At 48.4% G+C, this 20,736-nt stretch overlaps 1 protein-coding gene across 1 annotated transcript in view; it reads left to right on the top strand.

The window, feature by feature from the left end:
* The window catches only part of LOC120026189 (zinc finger FYVE domain-containing protein 16-like), a 49,031-nt gene that overhangs the window by 4,789 nt on the left and 23,506 nt on the right, over nt 1–20,736 (top strand). The window contains exons 2-4 of the mRNA XM_038971013.1: nt 130–244; nt 848–3,015; nt 8,087–8,195. Of these exons, the coding sequence (XP_038826941.1) occupies nt 175–244; nt 848–3,015; nt 8,087–8,195 (2,347 nt within the window). The 5' untranslated portion in view covers nt 130–174. The remainder of the gene's footprint in view (nt 1–129; nt 245–847; nt 3,016–8,086; nt 8,196–20,736) is intronic.

Genomic DNA, 20,736 nt, shown 5'->3' with positions numbered 1-20,736 from the left:
ACCTAAGCTATACCTAACTAATTACAACATTTTTACACTAACTTGGAAACTGAAATGTTGATTGAAATGGATTCGTCCAGTCCACATAAGACCAATAGATAACAATACTTTATTTTGTTCTACTTTCAGGAGGTGAAGTAGTGAGTGGAGCCTCTCTCCCGCCAACAGCCTAGCATGGACAACTTCTTCAAGGCTGCTGTATGTGACCTGGACAAGCTTCTGGATGACTTTGAGCTCAATACAGGTTAGACGTGGTTACTATGAAAACCCCCATTGATAGCATGTATTTATTTGTATTTTCTGTATGTGGGTTGGGAGGGTGTGGTGTTAAAGCTGCAATATGTAACTTTTTGGACGACCTGACCAACGTTACATAGAAATGTGAGTTATAGATATGTCATTCACATTGAAAGCAAGTCTAAGAAGCAGTAGATCTGTTCTATGTGTGCTATTTCTATGCTTCCCGTTCTAAAGTTTTGTTTTTGCGTCTTTTACTTTGGGTTTTGTACACCAGCTGAAAATACAATATTTCTGGGTATTGAAAATATATTTCACAGCGGTTTAGATGGTACAATGATTCTCTACGCTAAACATGGCTTGTTTTGTCACATGAACTGAAATAAGGCGAACTATTAGAATTTTAACAACCAGGAAATGGTGGAGCGAATTCTGCATATTGCACCTTTAACTGAAAAATGAATATTGTTTTTAAACTAGTTGATACTTGTACATGTGGTGCACATTGTACTTTGTAGTTGCTAACTTAAAACGTGTTGCTCACATATTCTGCTGAGATATTAACGACAGAATTGTTTAACGGATAATTCTCTCTTTCCCTCCCGACCAGATGAGCACAACTACAGATCAGTCTCTTTGTCACCTCCCGCGTATCCCGGCCACTCTCTGGGACCCCAGGGTTTCCTTCCGGAAACCTCCACAGTTCCAGTTCCACACTCTCTCTTTGACCTAAACTCCCTGCACTATGGCACTGCCCCCAGCTGCCCCGACTGTCCCAGCCCCAGTCCTGGGGATTGCGAGGCCAAGGGACGGCCTCTCACGGGGGTTGACCTGCTCTCCTCTGTGGACGGCCGGGGGGCTGCTAAGAGCTGTGCGCCACCCTTCCCCAAGCGGGCCCTGAAGCCTGTGTGTGACCTGGTCAGTGACACAGGCTCAGCTCACCTCCTCCTCCGGGTCAACAGCCACGACGCCTTCACTGAGCTGGATGTGGTGGAGAGACGGCTGGAGGAGCTTCTGGTGGACTTCACCAGCCCCGTGGTGGCGCTGCCTGAGGACTCCTCAGCAGGTCTGGTTCCCGGCCGTGGGAGGACTGAGGGGAGGGAGGGTCTTGCCGGGGGAGGGGAGGGGCTGCTGGGGCTGGACTCTGGTGGTTACTCTGCCTCTCTCAGTCTGCTGGATGTGATTCTCCCTGCTGCTGTGGAGAGGGCCCCCTCACTGAGGAACTCTGAGTCTGGAGAGACAGAGGAAGAGAGAGACAGAGAGGGAGAGGCGACAGAGGTGGCCTTCGTCAACCAACACCTGAAAATCACACCAGCCCACCAGGACCAGGCTAGTGTCCCACCTGTTGCCATAGACACCAAGAAAGAGGACACTCCCACGTGTGATATCGACACAGAGGCCAGGGAGGAGGGTGAGGGGTCTTTGGAGCCCTCTGAGCTGACTGAAGCAGAGAGCTCTGGGAGCTGCACTGGACAGGAACCTAACCCTGAGGAAGGCAGTGGTGGTGTGGCCGAGAGCCCATCAGCAGAGACAGAGCTTTCGCTGTCCTGCCTGCCCATGGGCGTGTCCATGTGTGGGGCCCTGGTGGCCTCCAAGAACCCTGAGGAAGCCATGGGAGGGGGGGAAGGGGAGGTTGGCCTAACTGAGACCTTAGCGGCAGAGTCCCTGTCTGCTTTTGAAGTCCATGAGGAAGTTACTCTCCCAGAGAACCCTGAGACTGTGGGGGACTGTACCAACCCTGATGCTGCCCCTGACAACAAACCTGTCCAGTCACCTAACACACAGAGCCCAGAGACAACCACCATGCCTTTCCTCCTGGCAGTCTCGGCTCCCGCCGTCTCCCAGCGGCCACTGGAGGTCAGCTTCTCCCTAGTGGAAAAGCAGCCAGTCCCAGGGGCTCCACAGCGCCCAGCCTCCCCTCCCTCAGAGCCCAGCCCCAACCCAATGGACCCACCTGCGTTTGGGTTTGAGTACCTGCCGGAGAGCGACCAGGCCGGGCTGCTGGTGACAGATGAGGAGCTGGACGCCTTCCTCCGGGGAGAGACCCAGGGCCAGGAGGACCACGGGGTCCCTGACTGCGGGAGGCCCAAGGAGAACCTCCAGGATGAGGGCTTCTCCGAGCTCAACGGGAATCTGGAGGAGCGGCTTGTGGAGGAGGAGCTGCGGAGCTGCAGCCGGAGCCTAGGGGAGGGGCTGGAGAGGCTGGCCTCCCGGGATTGTGACAGGACCTTGTCTGCAGAGGGGAACGTAGGTCGAGCTCTCTCCGCTCCCTCCCAGGACCCCCCCAGCCCCAGCCACAAAGACTCCAGCCCCTGTAGTCCCAGTAACCTCGCACCACCCTACTACGGAGGGGCCCGACCCAAACAGCTGCACTGTCAAGCACCCAGAGCACCTCCAGCAGCGGGGGAGGACCAAGGGCCCAGTAGCCCCACAGACCGCACTGACACTGGGGAAGAGGTGGACCAGAGCCCCTCTCCTCCCAGCCCCAACCCTGCCGAGGACCCCTCTAACCAAGGTGTACCCTGTCCAGGTTACTCCCCACCTGAGCGCTATGTGAGCAGTGTGGGGTACGACGAACTGTCGGAGCCCCCACCCTACCCTGGCGAGCCTGCTGGAGAGGGGAGCGGGTCCTCAGAGGGGAGGGAGGTGGAGGATGAAGATGGGCTGGGGTGCAAGCAGCCCCCCTGGGTGCCGGATTCGGAGGCACCCAACTGTATGAACTGCTGGCAGAAGTTCACCTTCACCAGGAGGAGGCACCACTGCCGGGCCTGTGGGAAGGTACGTACCTAAATCTGGCCATGAAGGGACTTTCTTTACCTTCATTTCTAGGGTCATCTTTTGCACTGTTGTTGATAACATATTTGGTGTTTTGAAGATATTCATTTTATTGACATTAGGTGTTAGTAGCTAAATATACTTTTACATAGTAACACATAATAAAGAGCTCTAACATACACTGAACTAAAATATAAATGCAACATGCAGTTCCACACTCTCTCCTTGACCTAAACTCCCTGTACTATGACACTGCCCCCAGCTTCCCGACTGCCCCAGCCCCAGTCCTGGTCCCATGTTTCTTGAGATTAAATAAAAGATCCCAGAAATGTTTTATACACACAAAAAGCTTGGTGCACAAATTTGTTTGCATTTCTCCTTTGCAAGATAATCCATCCACCTGACAGGCATGGCATATCAAGAAGCTGATTAAACAGCATGATCATTACACAGGTGCACCTTGTGCTGGGGACAATGAAAGTCCACTCTAAAATGTGCAGTTTTGTCAAACAACACATTGCCACAGTTGTCTCAAGGTTTGAGTGGGGGTTATGGCATGGGCGGGCATAAGCTACGGACAACGAACACAATTGCATTTTATCAATGGCAATTTGAATGCACATAGATACCGTGACAAGTGCCTGAGGCCCATTGTCGTGCCATCACCTCAAATTTCAGCATGATAATGCAAAGCCCCATGTCGCAAGGATCTGTACACAATTACTGGGAGCTGAAAATGTCCCTGTTCTTCCATGGCCTGCATAGTCACCAGACATGTCACCCATTGAGCATGTTTGGCATGCTCTGGATCGACGTGTACAACATTGTGTTCCAGTTCCCGCCAATATCCAGCAACTTCGCACAGCCATTGAAGAGGAGTGGGACAACGCATTTCCACTGCCCCGGAGTCCAATGGTGGTGAGCTTTACACCACTCCAGCCGACGCTTGCCATTGCGCATAGTCATCTTTGGCTTGTGTCCGGCTGCTTGGCCATTGAAACCCAATTCATGAAGCTCCCAACGAACAGTTCTTGTGCTGATGTTGCTTCCAGAGGCAGTTTGGAACTCGGTAGTGAGTGTTGCAACCGAGGACAGACAATTTTACGAGCTTCAGCACTCGGCGGTCCCGTTCTATGAGCTTGTGTGGCCGATCCACAACAACCAGGATCGTGGTGTTACCCTGTGAAGGAGGAAGATCCGTGAGGAAATCCACCGATAGGTGCGACCACGGCCATTGTGGAACGGGTAAGGGCTGTAACTTCCCTCTGGGCAGGTGCCTAGGGGCCTTGCACTGGGCGCACACCGAGCAGGAGGAAACATAAACCCTCACGTCCTTGGCCAAGGTGGACCACCAGTACTTCCCAGTAAGAAAACGCACCGTCCGACCGATGCCATTATGACCAGAGGAGGGTGACGTGTGGGCCCAATAGATCAAACGGTCGCGGACAGCAGACGGAACGTACAGACGCCCAGCTGGACACTGGGGAGGAGTGGGCTCTGTACGTAACGCCCGCTCAATGTCCGCGTCCAGCTCCCACACCACCGGTGCCACCAGGCAAGAGGCCGGAAGTATGGGAGTGTGATCCATGGACCGCTCCTCTGTGTCATACATCCGGGACAGTGCATCTGCCTCAGCGTTCTGGGAACCTGGTCTGTTAGACAGGGTGAAAACAAAACGGGTAAAGAACATGGCCCACCTTGCCTGGCGAGGGTTCAGTCTCCTCGCCGCCCGGATGTACTCCAGATTGCGGTGGTGAGTCCAGATGAGCAAAGGGTGTTTAGCCTCCTCAAGCCAATGTCTCCACGCCTTCAGAGCCTTGACAACAGCCAACAGCTCCCGGTCCCCCACATCCTAGTTCCGCTCCGCCGGGCTGAGCCTTCGAAAAGAAAGCACAGGGGCGGAACTTTGGTGGCGTACCCGAGCGCTGAGAGAGCACGGCTCCTATCCCAGCCTCGGACGCGTCCACCTCCACTATGAACGCCAAAGAGGGATCCGGATGAGCCAGCACGGGAGCCGAGGTAAACAGAGCCTTCAGGTGACCAAAAGCTCTGTCCGCCTCAGCCGACCACTGCAGTCGCACCGGTCCCCTCTTCAGCAGTGAGGTAATGGGAACCGCTACCTGACCAAACCCTAGAAACCGCTGCACTTCCTTTACCATGATGGGAGTCGGCCAATTACGCACGGCTGAAATGCGGTCACTCTCCATCTCCACCCTTGAAGTGGAAATGCGGTACCCTAGGAAGGAGAAAGAACAGACTGTTGGAAGAACAGACATTTCTCATCCTTGACGTACAGGTCATGCTCCAACAGTCAACCAAGCACCCTGCGCTCCAAGGACACATGCTCGGCGTGTGTAGCGGAGTATATCAGAATGTCGTCGATATACACCACCCTGCCAATGCAGGTCTCGGAAAATCTTGTCTACAAATGCCTGGAAGACTGACGGAGAATTCATCAACCCGTACGGCATGACGAGGTACTCATAGTGCCCTGAGGTTGTACTAAATGCCGTCTTCCACTCGTCCTCCTCCCGGATATGCACCAGGTTGTAAGCGCTCCTGAGATCCAATTTTGTGAAGTAGCGCATTGACTCTATCGCACTGGCTATGAGAGGCAGCGGTTAGCTGTACCTCACTGTGATTTGGTTGATACCTCGATAGTCAATGCACAGGCGCAGACCTCCCTCCTTCTTCTTCACAAAAACTTGAGGAGGCAGGTGAAGTGGAGGGCCGAATGTACCCCTGCCCCAGGGATTCGGAGACATATGTTTCCATAGCCGCCGTCTCCTCCTGTGACAGGGGATACACGTGACTCCTGGGAAGTGCTGCGTCTACCAGGAGATTTATCGCACAATCCCCCCGTCGATGTGGTGGTAATTGAGTCGCCTTCTTCTTACAGAAGGCGAGAGCCAAATCGGCATATGGTGGAGACCTGGTCTGGACTTTCCACCGTAGTAGCACCGACGGAAACCCCTAAACACCTCCCGAGCACTTTCGTGACCACCCTTTGAGAGCCCTCTGTTGCCACGAAATAGTGGTGTCATGACAGGCCAACCAGGGTATGCCCAGCACCATGGGAAACACAGGAGAATCAATAAGGAAAAAACGAATTCTCTCCTTGTGACCCTCCTGCGTAACCATGCCCAGTGGAGCGGTGGCCTCCCTAATTAGCCCTGACCCTAATAGTCGACTATCTAGGGCGTGCACAGGGAAGGGCATATCCACAGGAATTATGGGGATCCCTAAACTATGGGCAAATGCTCTGTCAATCAAATTCCCAGCTGCGCCTGAATCTACGAGCGCATTATTCTGGGAATGCGGGGAAAACGTGAGCAACAGGGAGCTCTGAGTGAGCCTGGTGCCGACTCACCTGGGGTGACACGAGTGCTCTGCCCGCTGTCTCGACTTCCAGAGGAACCTCCCCAGCACCGACCAGCAGTGTGCCCTCTGCGGCCACAGATGGTACAGGGAACGGCCCCTCGCCCTAAGCGCAGCACCTCCCAGCTCCATGGGCGTCGGAGCGGTGGTGCTGGGGGATGGAACTGACAGGCCCCGATCCAGACGTCCGCGGGTAGCCAGCAGGTTATCCAGCCGGATGGACAGGTCCACCAGCTGGTCAAACGTCAGAGTGGTATCCCTGCAGGCCAACTCCCGACAGACATCCTCGCGCAGACTGCACCGGTAGTGATCGATCAGGGCCCTGTCGTTCCATCCCGCGCTTGTGGCCAGGGTCCGGAAGTCCAATGCGAACTCCTGTGCGCTCCTCGTCCCCTGCCTCAAGTGGAACAGACGTTCACCCGCCGCTCTACCCTCAGGGTGGTCGAAAACGGGTGGTTGAGAACTGTCCGAAAGCGACGGGTGAACTCCGCGTAATGGTCCAACACCGCTTCTCCTTCCCCCCATACGGCGTTGGCCCACTCCAGGGCTTTCCCTGAGAGACAGGAGACGAGGGCGGACACGCTCTCACGTCCCGAAGGAGCCGGGTGGACGGTCGCCAGGTAGAGTTCCAGCTGGAGTAGGAATCCCTAGCATCCGGCAGCTGTCCCATCATACTCCGGGTGAAGGAGGGGTGAATGATGGTGGCTGTTATAGTGGTGCCTGGGAGGCGCTGGCAGAACTACTCTTCTCTCCCATCGGTCCATCGTCTGCAGCACGTGATCCATGGCGGTGCCGAGATGTTGCAACATGGTCGCATGCTGCTGGACGCGCTCCAAGACCGCCAAAGGGGGGTTGTCTGCTCCTGCTGACTCCATTTAGAGGTGCGTGTTTCTGTAATGGCCTGGGTGTAGCTGGTGCAGAGGAGTCAGGCGCAGGACAGCAGAGATGAGTAATAAAAGTAACTTTACTCAAAATTACCAAATACATGTAGTAATACCAAGCCCACACAAAAGGACCGAAATACAATAAAGCAAACACGCACAAAAACCATGGGGAAAACAGAGGATTAAATAATGAACATGTAATTGGGGAATTGAAACCAGGTGCGTAAAACAAAGACAAAACAAATGGAAAATGAAAAGTGGATCGGCGATGGCTAGAAGGCCGGTGACGTCGACCGCCGAACGCCGCCCGAACAAGGAGAGGGACCGACTTCGGGAGAAGTCGTGACAAAACCAACAGTCTTAGGTTGCTATTATGAAAATAAAATTCAACAATGTAAGTAATGTTTTCATTTCGACTTTTGCTTTCAAAAGCAGCTCAAACATAGAACATGTATGAATGAACTATAGCCATTGAATTCTACCGTGCTGATATACCGTACTTTATAGGGAAATAATGCACGCTCTAGAATGCTCTTCAAGCCAATCAGATATGAGTATTCAACAATGCCATGGTACTGTATAAAGAGGACTAGTCTAATGTAATTTACAACCTCCTTCTCTTCTTAATTGCTGCACAATCAATTATATAAATTATTCCTTTAATTTACTGCTTTTCTTTATGCTAGGGCAAGACATGGGTCACACACTTAACATTGCATGAATAACTTCATGTAGATTGCGTGTACGTATAGTGGTGTGTTGCAGTAGTGTTTGTCTCCTGCCTGATGGTTGTCCTCCCACCCGTGACGCAGGTGTACTGTGCCATCTGCTGCAACAGGAGATGCAAGCTCAAGTACCTGGACAAGGAGGCCCGGGTGTGTGTCGTCTGCTTTGAGACCGTACACAGAAGTAAGACCCAAGGTTTGAGTGTGTTTTCGTCTAGAAGATCATACATATGTTTAAGAATGTATGTGTTGTCTGATATTATACACTGAGGTGTGTGTGTGTGTGTGCGCACATTCATTTTCTTCCAAGATACTAATCACACACCACCATCCGATGCGTGCACCTCAGGTGACTGCTCTGAATGACTCTGTATTGTCAGGCTCCTTTTCTCAGAATAACATGAACAAAGACTCTGATGTCTGAAGAACACAGTCTTCACAGCCTGGTGTCTGTTGCTGTAGTGTAGTTAGTAGGCCTCAGCTCTGCTCAGCCTTGGGCGCTTAAGGGAGCTCTGTTGTCAGTGAATGATGCAGGGAAAGGAACCCAGTTGTTGTTGACTCTGAACTGCTAGCCCTATAAGGTGACTTTCATTCATCTTTAAACTGTTTCAACTTGGAGTTGTCATTAACAGACCATGTCTGGAGTTGTCATTAACAGACCATGTCTGGAGTTGTCATTAACAGACCATGTCTGGAGTTGTCATTAACAGACCATGTCTGGAGTTGTCATTAACAGACCATGTCTGGAGTTGTCATTAACAGATCATGTCTGGAGTTGTCATTAACAGACCATGTCTGGAGTTGTCATTAACAGACATGGTCTGTTACATGCTGACCACACCGCTCGCGTCACATGCGCGAGAGTTACAAAAATATATTTAAACATACATGTTATTCGGCCTCCCGGGTGGCGCAGTGGTCTAGGGCACTGCATCGCAGTGCTAACTGCGCCACCAGAGTCTCTGGGTTCGCGCCCAGGCTCTGTCGCAGCCGGCCGCGACCGGGAGGTCCGTGGGGCGACGCACAATTGGGCTAGCGTCGTCCGGGTTAGGGTGGGTTTGGCCGGTAGGGATATCCTTGTCTCATCGCGCTCCAGCGACTCCTGTGGCGGGCCGGGCGCAGTGCGTGCTAACCAAGGGGGCCAGGTGCACGGTGTTTCCTCCGACACATTGGTGCGGCTGGCTTCCGGGTTGGAGGCGCGCTGTGTTAAAGAAGCAGTGCGGCTTGGTTGGGTTGTGCTTCGGAGGACGCATGGCTTTCGACCTTCGTCTCTCCCGAGCCCGTACGGGAGTTGTAGCGATGAGACAAGATAGTAATTACTAGCGATTGGATACCACGAAAATTGGGGAGAAAAGGGGATAAAATTTAAAATAAAATAAAATTAAAATAAAAAAACATACATGTTATTCAATTATTGCACCCACACTGCTCGCGCGCGCCAACGAGAGTCTGCCTTGCCAAGCACTAAAATAGAAGTCAGTTCTATTTGTGATGCTGAACTCGGTGCAGGTCCTGCCACTCCCATCTCCTCATTGGTTTATAGAAGCAGATACCCATGTGCCATCTCCTCATTGGTTATACCCACGTGGGTGATTGAAAGATGAACTGAGTTTGGTCGGTCATCGTGGTAACTACGAAAGTTAAATGCCAATCGTCATATAAAGTCCAAAGATGAAAAAGCCTGGAAGGAGGAGAGATGACTAGAAACGATTCGGTTAACCGTTTTATGTGTGAATTAATTGTTGGCGTAGAGGACCTTGTGCATTTCAGGTAAAATAACAACTCTACGTTTATATCCCAGGACAAATTAGCTAGCAACTGCAAGCTAGCTAGCTAAATTGCCATAAATGTTTAATGCTTTCGACCTGTACCTGACCTGGCCAGGGATCTTCAGTGAAGTTACATGTGCATTGTAATCTCAAGGCTAAAACGGCTACCTTGTATCAGAGAGCCTAGTGCCTAAAGTGCTTTCTTACACAGCCTGCGTGAAAGTGTTCACTTTGTTTGAGTGTGTGTGTGTGGGACTGCGTAAAAACTTAAGACCAAGTTGTGTAAGAGTATGTGTGATTGCGTTTTCTTGTGTGTGTGTGTGTGCGCGCGCCCCTGTCTCTCTGTGTGTTTGCTTTCTCCAATCTCCTGTCGTCTCCTGCCCTCCTGAACAACGACTCTAGCCTTCACTGGGAGACTGAGCTGCTATAGAAACAAAATGGCTAGAACCTCCATCCCCATTGAAAACAATGCTTTTCTATGTGCTCGCAGATCACTACTAACCAGTGATATACGTTGCTCTGTGCTGTTATTGGTGAGTGGAGATAAATGATGTGGAATAGAAAAGCGTTTTTGTTCTTTGCATTCCTTCTCTATGGTTCTGCTTCCCTGGTCAGGTGATGAAGGACTTTATCCTCTCCAGAGACAGAGCTGAGGTTAGAGTCAGGACAATATGACTGGTGCAGAGAGGATGGGGAGAGAGAGAGGAGCGGGAGAGAGAGGATGGGGGAGAGAGAGGATGGGGGAGAGAGAGGATGGGGGAGAGAGAGGAGGGGGAGAGAGAGGATGGGGGGAGAGAGAGGAGGGGGGGAGAGAGAGGAGGGGGGAGAGAGAGGAGGGGGAGAGAGATGATGGGGGAGAGAGAGGATGGGGGGAGAGAGAAGATGGGGGGAGAGAGAGGAGGGGGAGAGAGAGGAGGGGGAGAGAGAGGATGGGGGGAGAGAGAGGAGGGGGAGAGAGAGCTAAGTAGTTATGGCTGAGAGGAGTCAGGACGTTGGTGTGTGTCCTTGACTGTGAATGTGGGACTGGAGCCACCTGACGCAGTGCTGTGTGATGCGCGCACACACACACAGCACCTTGACTCCCTTTCTGGCACAGTCACACATACTCCGAGCTTCTCTGCGGTCCAGGGACAGACTGGTGTGACTATTCTATTCTCGGCTCCTTGTCTGCTGTGTGAGTGTGGTAGAGATTGCGTGTGAAGGAGAGAGGGGGCCGTCTACTTTGCTTGGGCCTGTGAGTGCTGGGACAGAGTGATGCTCCCTCCCTCCCTCCCTCCCTCCCTCCCTCCCTCCATTGCTTTCATCAGTATGGGGAGCAGCCTGTGCGGCTCTCAGTACACCCCCCTGCCTGCCTGGAGTCTGTGGCTAACGCAGCTAACAGCCCAGTGGGGCTAACAGAGCTAGCTTCAGTCACTAGCATTTACTGTAACAAGGCTAATATAGTTAGCTTCAGCTAATACAGACAATTTACATTCAGCTAACTGGGGCTAGCGTCAGTAAGGCTAAGTAGGTTAGCGTGACCAAGGGGACTGTCTTAGCTGGGAGTTTGGAGATGTGAAGACGAGGAAAAGGTAAGATGGGAACGGACTTTTGTAAAAGAGAAGGAGAAGCTTGATGCTCTAGCTCATACTGGTTTATCTGTTACCATTTCATTCTCTCTCATACTGGTTTATCTGTTACCATCTCATTCTCTCTCATACTGGTTTATCTGTTACCATCTCATTCTCTCTCATACTGGTTTATCTGTTACCATCTCATTCTCTCTCATACTGGTTTATCTGTTACCATCTCATTCTCTCATACTGGTTTATCTGTTACCATCTCATTCTCTCTCCTACTGGTTTATCTGTTACCATCTCATTCTCTCTCATACTGGTTTATCTGTTACCATCTCATTCTCTCTCATACTGGTTTATCTGTTACCATCTCATTCTCTCATACTGGTTTATCTGTCACCATCTCATTCTCTCATACTGGTTTCTGTTACCATCTCATTCTCTCATACAGGTTTATCTGTCCCCATCTCATTCTCTCTCATACTGGTTTATCTGTTACCATCTCATTTTCTCTCATACTGGTTTATCTGTTACCATCTCATTCTCTCATACTGGTTTATCTGTCACCATCTCATTCTCTCATACAGGTTTATCTGTTACCATCTCATTCTCTCATACTGGTTTATCTGTTACCATCTCATTCTCTCATACTGGTTTATCTGTTACCATCTCATTCTCTCTCATACTGGTTTATCTGTTACCATCTCATTCTCTCTCATTCTGGTTTATCTGTTACCATCTCATTCTCTCTCATACTGGTTTATCTGTTACCATCTCATTCTCTCTCATACTGGTTTATCTGTTACCATCTCATTCTCTCTCATACTGGTTTATCTGTTACCATCTCATTCTCTCTCATACTGGTTCATCTGTTACCATCTCATTCTCTCATACTGGTTTATCTGTTACCATCTCATTCTCTCATACTGGTTTATCTGTTACCATCTCATACTGGTTTATCTGTTACCATCTCATTCTCTCATACTGGTTTATCTGTTACCATCTCATTCTCTCTCATACTGGTTTATCTGTTACCATCTCATTCTCTCTCATACTGGTTTATCTGTTACCATCTCATTCTCTCTCATACTGGTTTATCTGTTACCATCTCATTCTCTCTCCTACTGGTTTATCTGTTACCATCTCATTCTCTCTCATACTGGTTTATCTGTTACCATCTCATTCTCTCTCATACTGGTTTATCTGTTACCATCTCATTCTCTCATACTGGTTTATCTGTCACCATCTCATTCTCTCATACTGGTTTCTGTTACCATCTCATTCTCTCATACAGGTTTATCTGTCCCCATCTCATTCTCTCTCATACTGGTTTATCTGTTACCATCTCATTCTCTCTCATACTGGTTTATCTGTTACCATCTCATTCTCTCATACTGGTTTATCTGTCACCATCTCATTCTCTCATACTGGTTTATCTGTTACCATCTCATTCTCTCATACTGGTTTATCTGTTACCATCTCATTCTCTCATACTGGTTTATCTGTTACCATCTCATTCTCTCTCATACTGGTTTATCTGTTACCATCTCATTCTCTCTCATTCTGGTTTATCTGTTACCATCTCATTCTCTCTCATACTGGTTTATCTGTTACCATCTCATTCTCTCTCATACTGGTTTATCTGTTACCATCTCATTCTCTCTCATACTGGTTTATCTGTTACCATCTCATTCTCTCTCATACTGGTTTATCTGTTACCATCTCATTCTCTCTCATACTGGTTTATCTGTTACCATCTCATTCTCTCTCTCATACTGGTTTATCTGTTACCATCTCATTCTCTCTCATACTGGTTTATCTGTTACCATCTCATTCTCTCTCATACTGGTTTATCTGTTACCATCTCATTCTCTCTCATACTGGTTCATCTGTTACCATCTCATTCTCTCATACTGGTTTATCTGTTACCATCTCATTCTCTCATACTGGTTTATCTGTTACCATCTCATACTGGTTTATCTGTTACCATCTCATTCTCTCATACTGGTTTATCTGTTACCATCTCATTCTCTCTCATACTGGTTTATCTGTTACCATCTCATTCTCTCTCATACTGGTTTATCTGTTACCATCTCATTCTCTCTCATACTGGTTTATCTGTTACCATCTCATTCTCTCTCATACTGGTTTATCTGTTACCATCTCATTCTCTCTCTCATACTGGTTTATCTGTTACCATCTCATTCTCTCTCATACTGGTTTATCTGTTACCATCTCATTCTCTCATACTAGTTCATCTGTTACCATCTCATTCTCTCATACTGGTTTATCTGTTACCATCTCATTCTCTCTCATACTGGTTTATCTGTTACCATCTCATACTGGTTTATCTGTTACCATCTCATTCTCTCATACTGGTTTATCTGTTACCATCTCATTCTCTCATACTGGTTTATCTGTTACCATTTCATTCTCTCTCATACTGGTTTATCTGTTACCATCTCATTCTCTCTCATACTGGTTTATCTGTCACCATCTCATTCTCTCATACTGGTTTATCTGTTACCATCTCATTCTCTCATACTGGTTTATCTGTCACCATCTCATTCTCTCATACTGGTTTATCTGTTACCATCTCATTCTCTCTCATACTGGTTTATCTGTTACCATCTCATTCTCTCATACTGGTTTATCTGTTACCATCTCATTCTCTCTCTCATACTGGTTTATCTGTTACCATCTCATTCTCTCTCTCATACTGGTTTATCTGTTACCATCTCATTCTCTCTCATACTGGTTTATCTGTTACCATCTCATTCTCTCATACTGGTTCATCTGTTACCATCTCATTCTCTCATACTGGTTTATCTGTTACCATCTCATTCTCTCTCATACTGGTTTATATGTTACCATCTCATTCTCTCATACTGGTTTATCTGTTACATCTCATTCTCTCATACTGGTTTATCTGTTACCATCTCATTCTCTGTTTGTTGTTGTGGTGCGAAACATGGAGAACTTGCTGCGTGATGTCTCACACACACACACACACACACACACACACACACACACACACACACACACACACACACACACACACACACACACACACAGACACAGCATCTTATGCATCTCATCTTATGACAGGCAGCAATGTAGTGCGCTGCCAACTCACAGCTCTCTGCGTCCTCCCCCAACAGGACGGGTAGCCTATTCTCATCAGAGAGGTCTTTGACACCTTGAATAAGGGTTTCAAATTTGGGGAAATGACACTCTCTAATTGTTTTATAATTTTTACATTTTGTCAGGAAATGCAGCTCTGTCTTAGGTTCTGCTGTGGTGCAGTGGTTGCACAGCCTTTCCTCTACAGGGAGCCATGTTTTCCCGTGTCTACCCTTCTCAATGGCAAGGCTGTGCTCACTGAGCCTGCACTTTGTCAAGGTTTTTCTAAGGTTTTGATCAGTAACCATGGTCAAATAGTTAGCCACGGTGTACTGTCGATTTAGGGCCAGATAGCACTGAATTTTGCTTTGTGCTTGTGTTTCCCAATAAGCAATGTAGTTCTGTTTTGATTGTGCTGTAATTTGGTTTATTCTGATTGATTGGATGTTCTGGTCCTGAGGCTTCAGTGTGTTTGTAGAACAGGTTTGTGAACTCAGCCCCAGGACCAGCTGGATGAGGGGACTCTTTTCTTTGCTCAGTTCTTGGCATTGCAGGGCTTGGTAATGATATGAGAGGGGGTCACTGTATTTTAGATGTTTCTAAAACTTAATTGCTCTTTTTTTAGTTTTTATTATTAGTGGATATTGGCCTAATTCTGCCCTGTATGCATTTGTAGTTTTCCTCTGGACATGTAGGAGAATCTTACAGAACTCTGCATGCAGGGTTTCAATGGGGTGTTTGTTCCATTTGGTTAAATTTTGTTTTGCAAGTGGACCCCACACCTCGCTGGCATAAAGTGCAATTGGTTCAATTAGTTTTAGCCAAAGTTGAATAGGTATTTCAATTTGAATTCTCTCTCTCTCTCTATCTAAACTCAGCGAAAAAATAAACTTCCCTTTTTCAGGACCCTGTCTTTCAACGATAATTAGTAAAAATCCAAATAACTTCACAGATCTTCATTGCAAAGGGTTAAAACACTGTTTCCCATGCTTGTTCAATGAACCATAAACAATTAATGAACATGCACCTGTGGAAAGGTCGTTAAGACACTAACAACTTACAGACGGTAGGCAATTAAGGTCACAGTTATGAAAACTTAGGACACTAAAGAGGACTTTCTACTAACTCTGAAAAACACAAAAAAAAGATGCCCAGGGTCCCTGCTCATCTGCGTGAACGTGCCTTAGGCATGCTGCATGGAGGCATGAGGACTGCAGATGTGGCCAGGGCAATAAATTGCAATGTCCGTACTGTGAGACGCCTAAGACAGCGCTACAGGGAGACAGGACGGACAGCTGATCGTCCTCGCAGTGGCAGACCATGTGTAACAACACCTGCACAGGATCGGTACATCCGAACATCACACCTGCGGGACAGGTACAGGATGGCAACAAGAACTGCTTGAGTTACACCAGGAACGCACAATCCCTACATCAGTGCTCAGACTGTCCGCAATAGGCTGAGAGAGGCTGGACTGAGGGCTTGTAGGCCTGTTGTAAGGCAGGTTCTCACCAGACATCACCGGCAACAACGTCGCCTATGGGCACAAACCCACCGTCGCTGGACCAGACAGGACTGGCAAAAAGTGCTCTTCACTGACGAATCGCGGTTTTGTCTCATCAGGGGTGATGGTCGGATTTGCGTTTATCGTCGAAGGAATGAGCGTTACACCGAGGCCTGTACTCTGGAGTGGGATCGATTTGGAGGTGGAGGGTCTGTCATGGTCTGGGACGGTGTGTCACAGCATCATCGGACTCAGCTTGTTGTCATTGCAGGCAATCTCAACGTTGTGCGTTACAGGGAAGACATCCTCCTCCCTCATGTGGTACGCTTCCTGCAGGCTCATCCTGACATGACCCTCCAGCATAACAATGCCACCAGCCGTACTGCTCGTTCTGTGCGTGATTTCCTGCAAGACAGGAATGTCAGTGTTCTGCCATGGCCAGCGAAGAGCCCGGATCTCAATCCCATTGAGCACGTCTGGGACCTGTTGGAACGGAGGGTGAGGGCTAGGTCCATTCCCCCCAGAAATGTCCTGGAACTTGCAGGTGCCTTGGTGGAAGAATGTGGTAACATCTCACAGCAAGAACTGGCAAATCTGGTGCAGTCCATGATGAGGAGATGCACTGCAGTACTTAATGCAGCTGGTGGCCACACCAGATACTGACTGTTACTTTTGATTTTGACCCCCCCCCCTTTGTTCAGGGACACATTATTCCATTTCTGTTAGTCACATGTTTGTGGAACCTGTTCAGTTTATGTCTCAGTTGTTGAATCTTGTTATGTTGTTATGTTGCCATATTCATCGACCTGGCCAAGGCTTTCGACTCTGTCAATCACCACATTCTTATCGGCAGACTCAACAGCCTTGGTTTCTCAAATGACTGCCTCGCCTGGTTCACCAACTACTTCTCTGATAGAGTTCAGTGTCTCAAATCGGAGGGCCTGTTGTCCGGACCTCTGGCAGTCTCTATGGGGTTGCCACAGGGTTCAATTCTCGTGCCGACTCTCTTCTCTGTATACATCAATGATGTCGCTCTTGCTGCTGGTGATTCTCTGATCCACCTCTACGCAGACAACACCATTCTGTATACCTCTGGCCCTTCTTTGGACACTGTGTTAACTAACCTCCAGACGGGCTTCAATGCCATACAACTCTCCTTCCGTGGCCTCCAACTGCTCTTAAATGCAAGTAAAACTAAATGCATGCTCTTCAACCGGTTGCTGCCCGCACCTGCCCGCCCGTCAAGCATCACTACTCTGGACGGTTCTGACTTAGAATATGTGGACAACTACAAATACCTAGGTGTCTGGTTAGACTGTAAACTCTCCTTCCAGACTCACATTAAGCATCTCCAATCCAAAATTAAATCTAGAATCGGCTTCCTATTTTGCAAAAAAGCATCCTTCACTCATGCTGCCAAACATACCCTCGTAAAACTGACCATCCTACCGATCCTCGACTTCGGCGATGTCATTTACAAAATAGCCTCCAACACTCTACTCAACAAATTGGATGTAGTCTATCACAGTGCCATCCGTTTTGTCACCAAAGCCCCATATACTACCCACCACTGCGACCTGTACACTCTCATTGGCTGGCCATCGCTTCATACTCGTCGCCAAACCCACTGGCTCCAGGTCATCTACACGTCTCTGCTAGGTAAAGCCCCGCCTTATCTCAGCTCACTGGTCACCATAGCAGCACCCACCCGCAGCACGCGATCTCAATGGTCACCCCCAAAGCGAATTCTTCCTTTGTCCGCCTTTCCTTCCAGTTATCTGCTGCCAATGACTGAAACAAACTGCAAAAATCACTGAAGCTGGAGACTCATATCTCCCTCACTAGCTTCAAGCACCAGCTGTCAGAGCAGCTCACAGATCACTGCACCTGTACATAGCCCATCTGTAAATAGCCCATCCAACTAACTCATCCCCATACTGTATTTATTTATCTTGCTCCTTTGCACCCCAGTATCTCTACTTGCACATTCATCTTCTGCACATCTATCATTCCAGTGTTTAATTGCTACATTGGAATTACTTCGCCAACATGTATATTTATTGCCTTACCTCCCTTATCCTACCTCATTTGCACACACTGTATATATACTTATTCTACTGTATTATTGAGTGTATGTTTGTTTAATTCCATGTGTAACTCTGTGTTGTTGTATGTGTCGAACTGCTTTGCTTTATCTTGGCCAGGTCGCAGTTGTAAATGAGAACTTGTTCTCAACTAGCCTCCCTGGTTAAATAAAAGGTGAAATAAATAAAAATTTCACACAAATATTTACACGTTAAGTTTGCTGAAAATAAACGCAGTTGACAGTGAGAGGACGTTTCTTTTTTTGTTTATATGTCTCACCCTCTCTCTATATATATCTCACCCTCTCCATATATATCTCACCCTCTCTCTATATACACTGCTCAAAAAAATAAAGGGAACACTTAAACAACACAATGTAACTCCAAGTCAATCACACTTCTGTGAAATCAAACTGTTCACTTAGGAAGCAACACTGATTGACAATAAATTTCACATGCTGTTGTGCAAATGGAGTAGACAACAGGTGGAAATTATAGGCAATTAGCAAGACACCCCCAATAAAGGAGTGGTTCTGCAGGTGGTGACCACAGACCACTTCTCAGTTCCTATGCTTCCTGGCTGATGTTTTGGTCACTTTTGAATGCTGGCGGTGCTTTCACTCTAGTGGTAGCATGAGATGGAGTCTACAACCCACACAAGTGGCTCAGGTAGTGCAGCTCATCCAGGGCACATCAATGCGAGCTGTGGCAAGAAGGTTTGCTGTGTCTGTCAGCGTAGTGTCCAGAGCATGGAGGCGCTACCAGGAGACAGGCCAGTACATCAGGAGACGTGGAGGAGGCCGTAGGAGGGCAACAACCCAGCAGCAGGACCGCTACCTCCGCCTTTGTGCAAGGAGGAGCAGTGACGGAGCCCTGCAAAATGACCTCCAGCAGGCCACAAATGTGCATGTGTCTGCTCAAACGGTCAGAAACAGACTCCATGAGGGTGGTATGAGGGCCCGACGTCCACAGGTGGGGGTTGTGCTTACAGCCCAACACAGTGCAGGACGTTTGGCATTTGCCAGAGAACACCAAGATTGGCAAATTCGCCACTGGCGCCCTGTGCTCTTCACAGATGAAAGCAGGTTCACACTGAGCACATGTGACAGACGTGACAGAGTCTGGAGACGCCGTGGAGAACGTTCTGCTGCCTGCAACATCCTCCAGCATGAATGGTTTGGCGGTGGGTCAGTCATGGTGTGGGGTGGCATTTCTTTGGGGGGCCGCACAGCCCTCCATGTGCTCGCCAGAGGTAGCCTGACTGCCATTAGGTACCGAGATGAGATCCTCAGACCCCTTGTGAGACCATATGCTGGTGCGGTTGGCCCTGGGTTCCTCCTAATGCAAGACAATGCTAGACCTCATGTGGCTGGAGTGTGTCAGCAGTTCCTGCAAGAGGAAGGCATTGATGCTATGGACTGGCCCGCCCGTTCCCCAGACCTGAATCCAATTGAGCACATCTGGGACATCATGTCTCGCTCCATCCAGCAACGCCACGTTGCACCACAGACTGTCCAGGAGTTGGCGGATGCTTTAGTCCAGGTCTGGGAGGAGATCCCTCAGGAGACCATCCGCCACCTCATCAGGAGCATGCCCAGGCGTTGTAGGGAGGTCATACAGGCACGTGGAGGCCACACACACTACTGAGCCTCATTTTGACTTGTTTTAAGGACATTACATCAAAGTTGGATCAGCCTGTAGTGTGGTTTTCCACTTTAATTTTGAGTGTGACTCCAAATACAGACCTCCATGGGTTGATAAATTTGATTTCCATTGATCATTTTTGTGTGATTTTGTTGTGTCAGCACATTCAACTATGTAAAGAAAAAAGTATTTAATAAGAATATTTCATTCATTCAGATCTAGGATGTGTTATTTTAGTGTTCCCTTTCTTTTTTTGAGCAGTGTATATAGCACCCTCTCTCTCTCTCTCTCTCTCTCTCTCTCTCTCTCTCTCTCTCTCTCTCTCTCTCTCTCTCTCTCTCTTTCTCTCTCTCTCTCTCTCTCTCTATATATATATATATATATACAGTGGGGAGAACAAGTATTTGATACACTGCCGATTTTGCAGGTTTTCCTACTTACAAAGCATGTAGAGGTCTGTAGTTTTTATCATAGGTACACTTCAACTGTGAGAGACGGAAACAAAAATCCAGAAAATCACATTGTATGATTTCTAAGTAATTCATTTGCATTTTATTGCATGACATAAGTATTTGATCACCTACCAACCAGTAAGAATTCCGGCTCTCACAGACCTGTTAGTTTTTCTTTAAGAAGCCCTCCTGTTCTCCACTCATTACCTGTATTAACTGCACCTGTTTGAACTCGTTACCTGTTTAAAAGACACCTGTCCACACACTCAATCAAACAGACTCCAACCTCTCCACAATGGCCAAGACCAGGGAGTCTTGGCAACAACTGTTGGCGCAATTATTAGAAAATGGAAGAAGTTCAAGATGACGGTCAATCACCCTCGGTCTGGGGCTCCATGCAAGATCTCACCTCGTGGGGCATCAATGATCATGAGGAATTTGAGGGATCAGCCCAGAACTACACGGCAGGTCCGGCGCCGACAGAAATGGCCGCCTCGCTTCGCGTTCCTAGGAAACTATGCAGTATTTTGTTTTTTTACGTGTTATTTCTTACATTGGTACCCCAGGTAATCTTAGGTTTCATTACATACAGTCGGGAGGAACTA

This window comes from Salvelinus namaycush, chromosome 31 (assembly GCF_016432855.1).
Source record: "Salvelinus namaycush isolate Seneca chromosome 31, SaNama_1.0, whole genome shotgun sequence".
NCBI classification, from domain to species: domain Eukaryota; kingdom Metazoa; phylum Chordata; class Actinopteri; order Salmoniformes; family Salmonidae; genus Salvelinus; species Salvelinus namaycush.
Note: the sequence above shows the minus strand (reverse complement) of the source record. Positions and strands in the feature narration are given on the sequence as shown.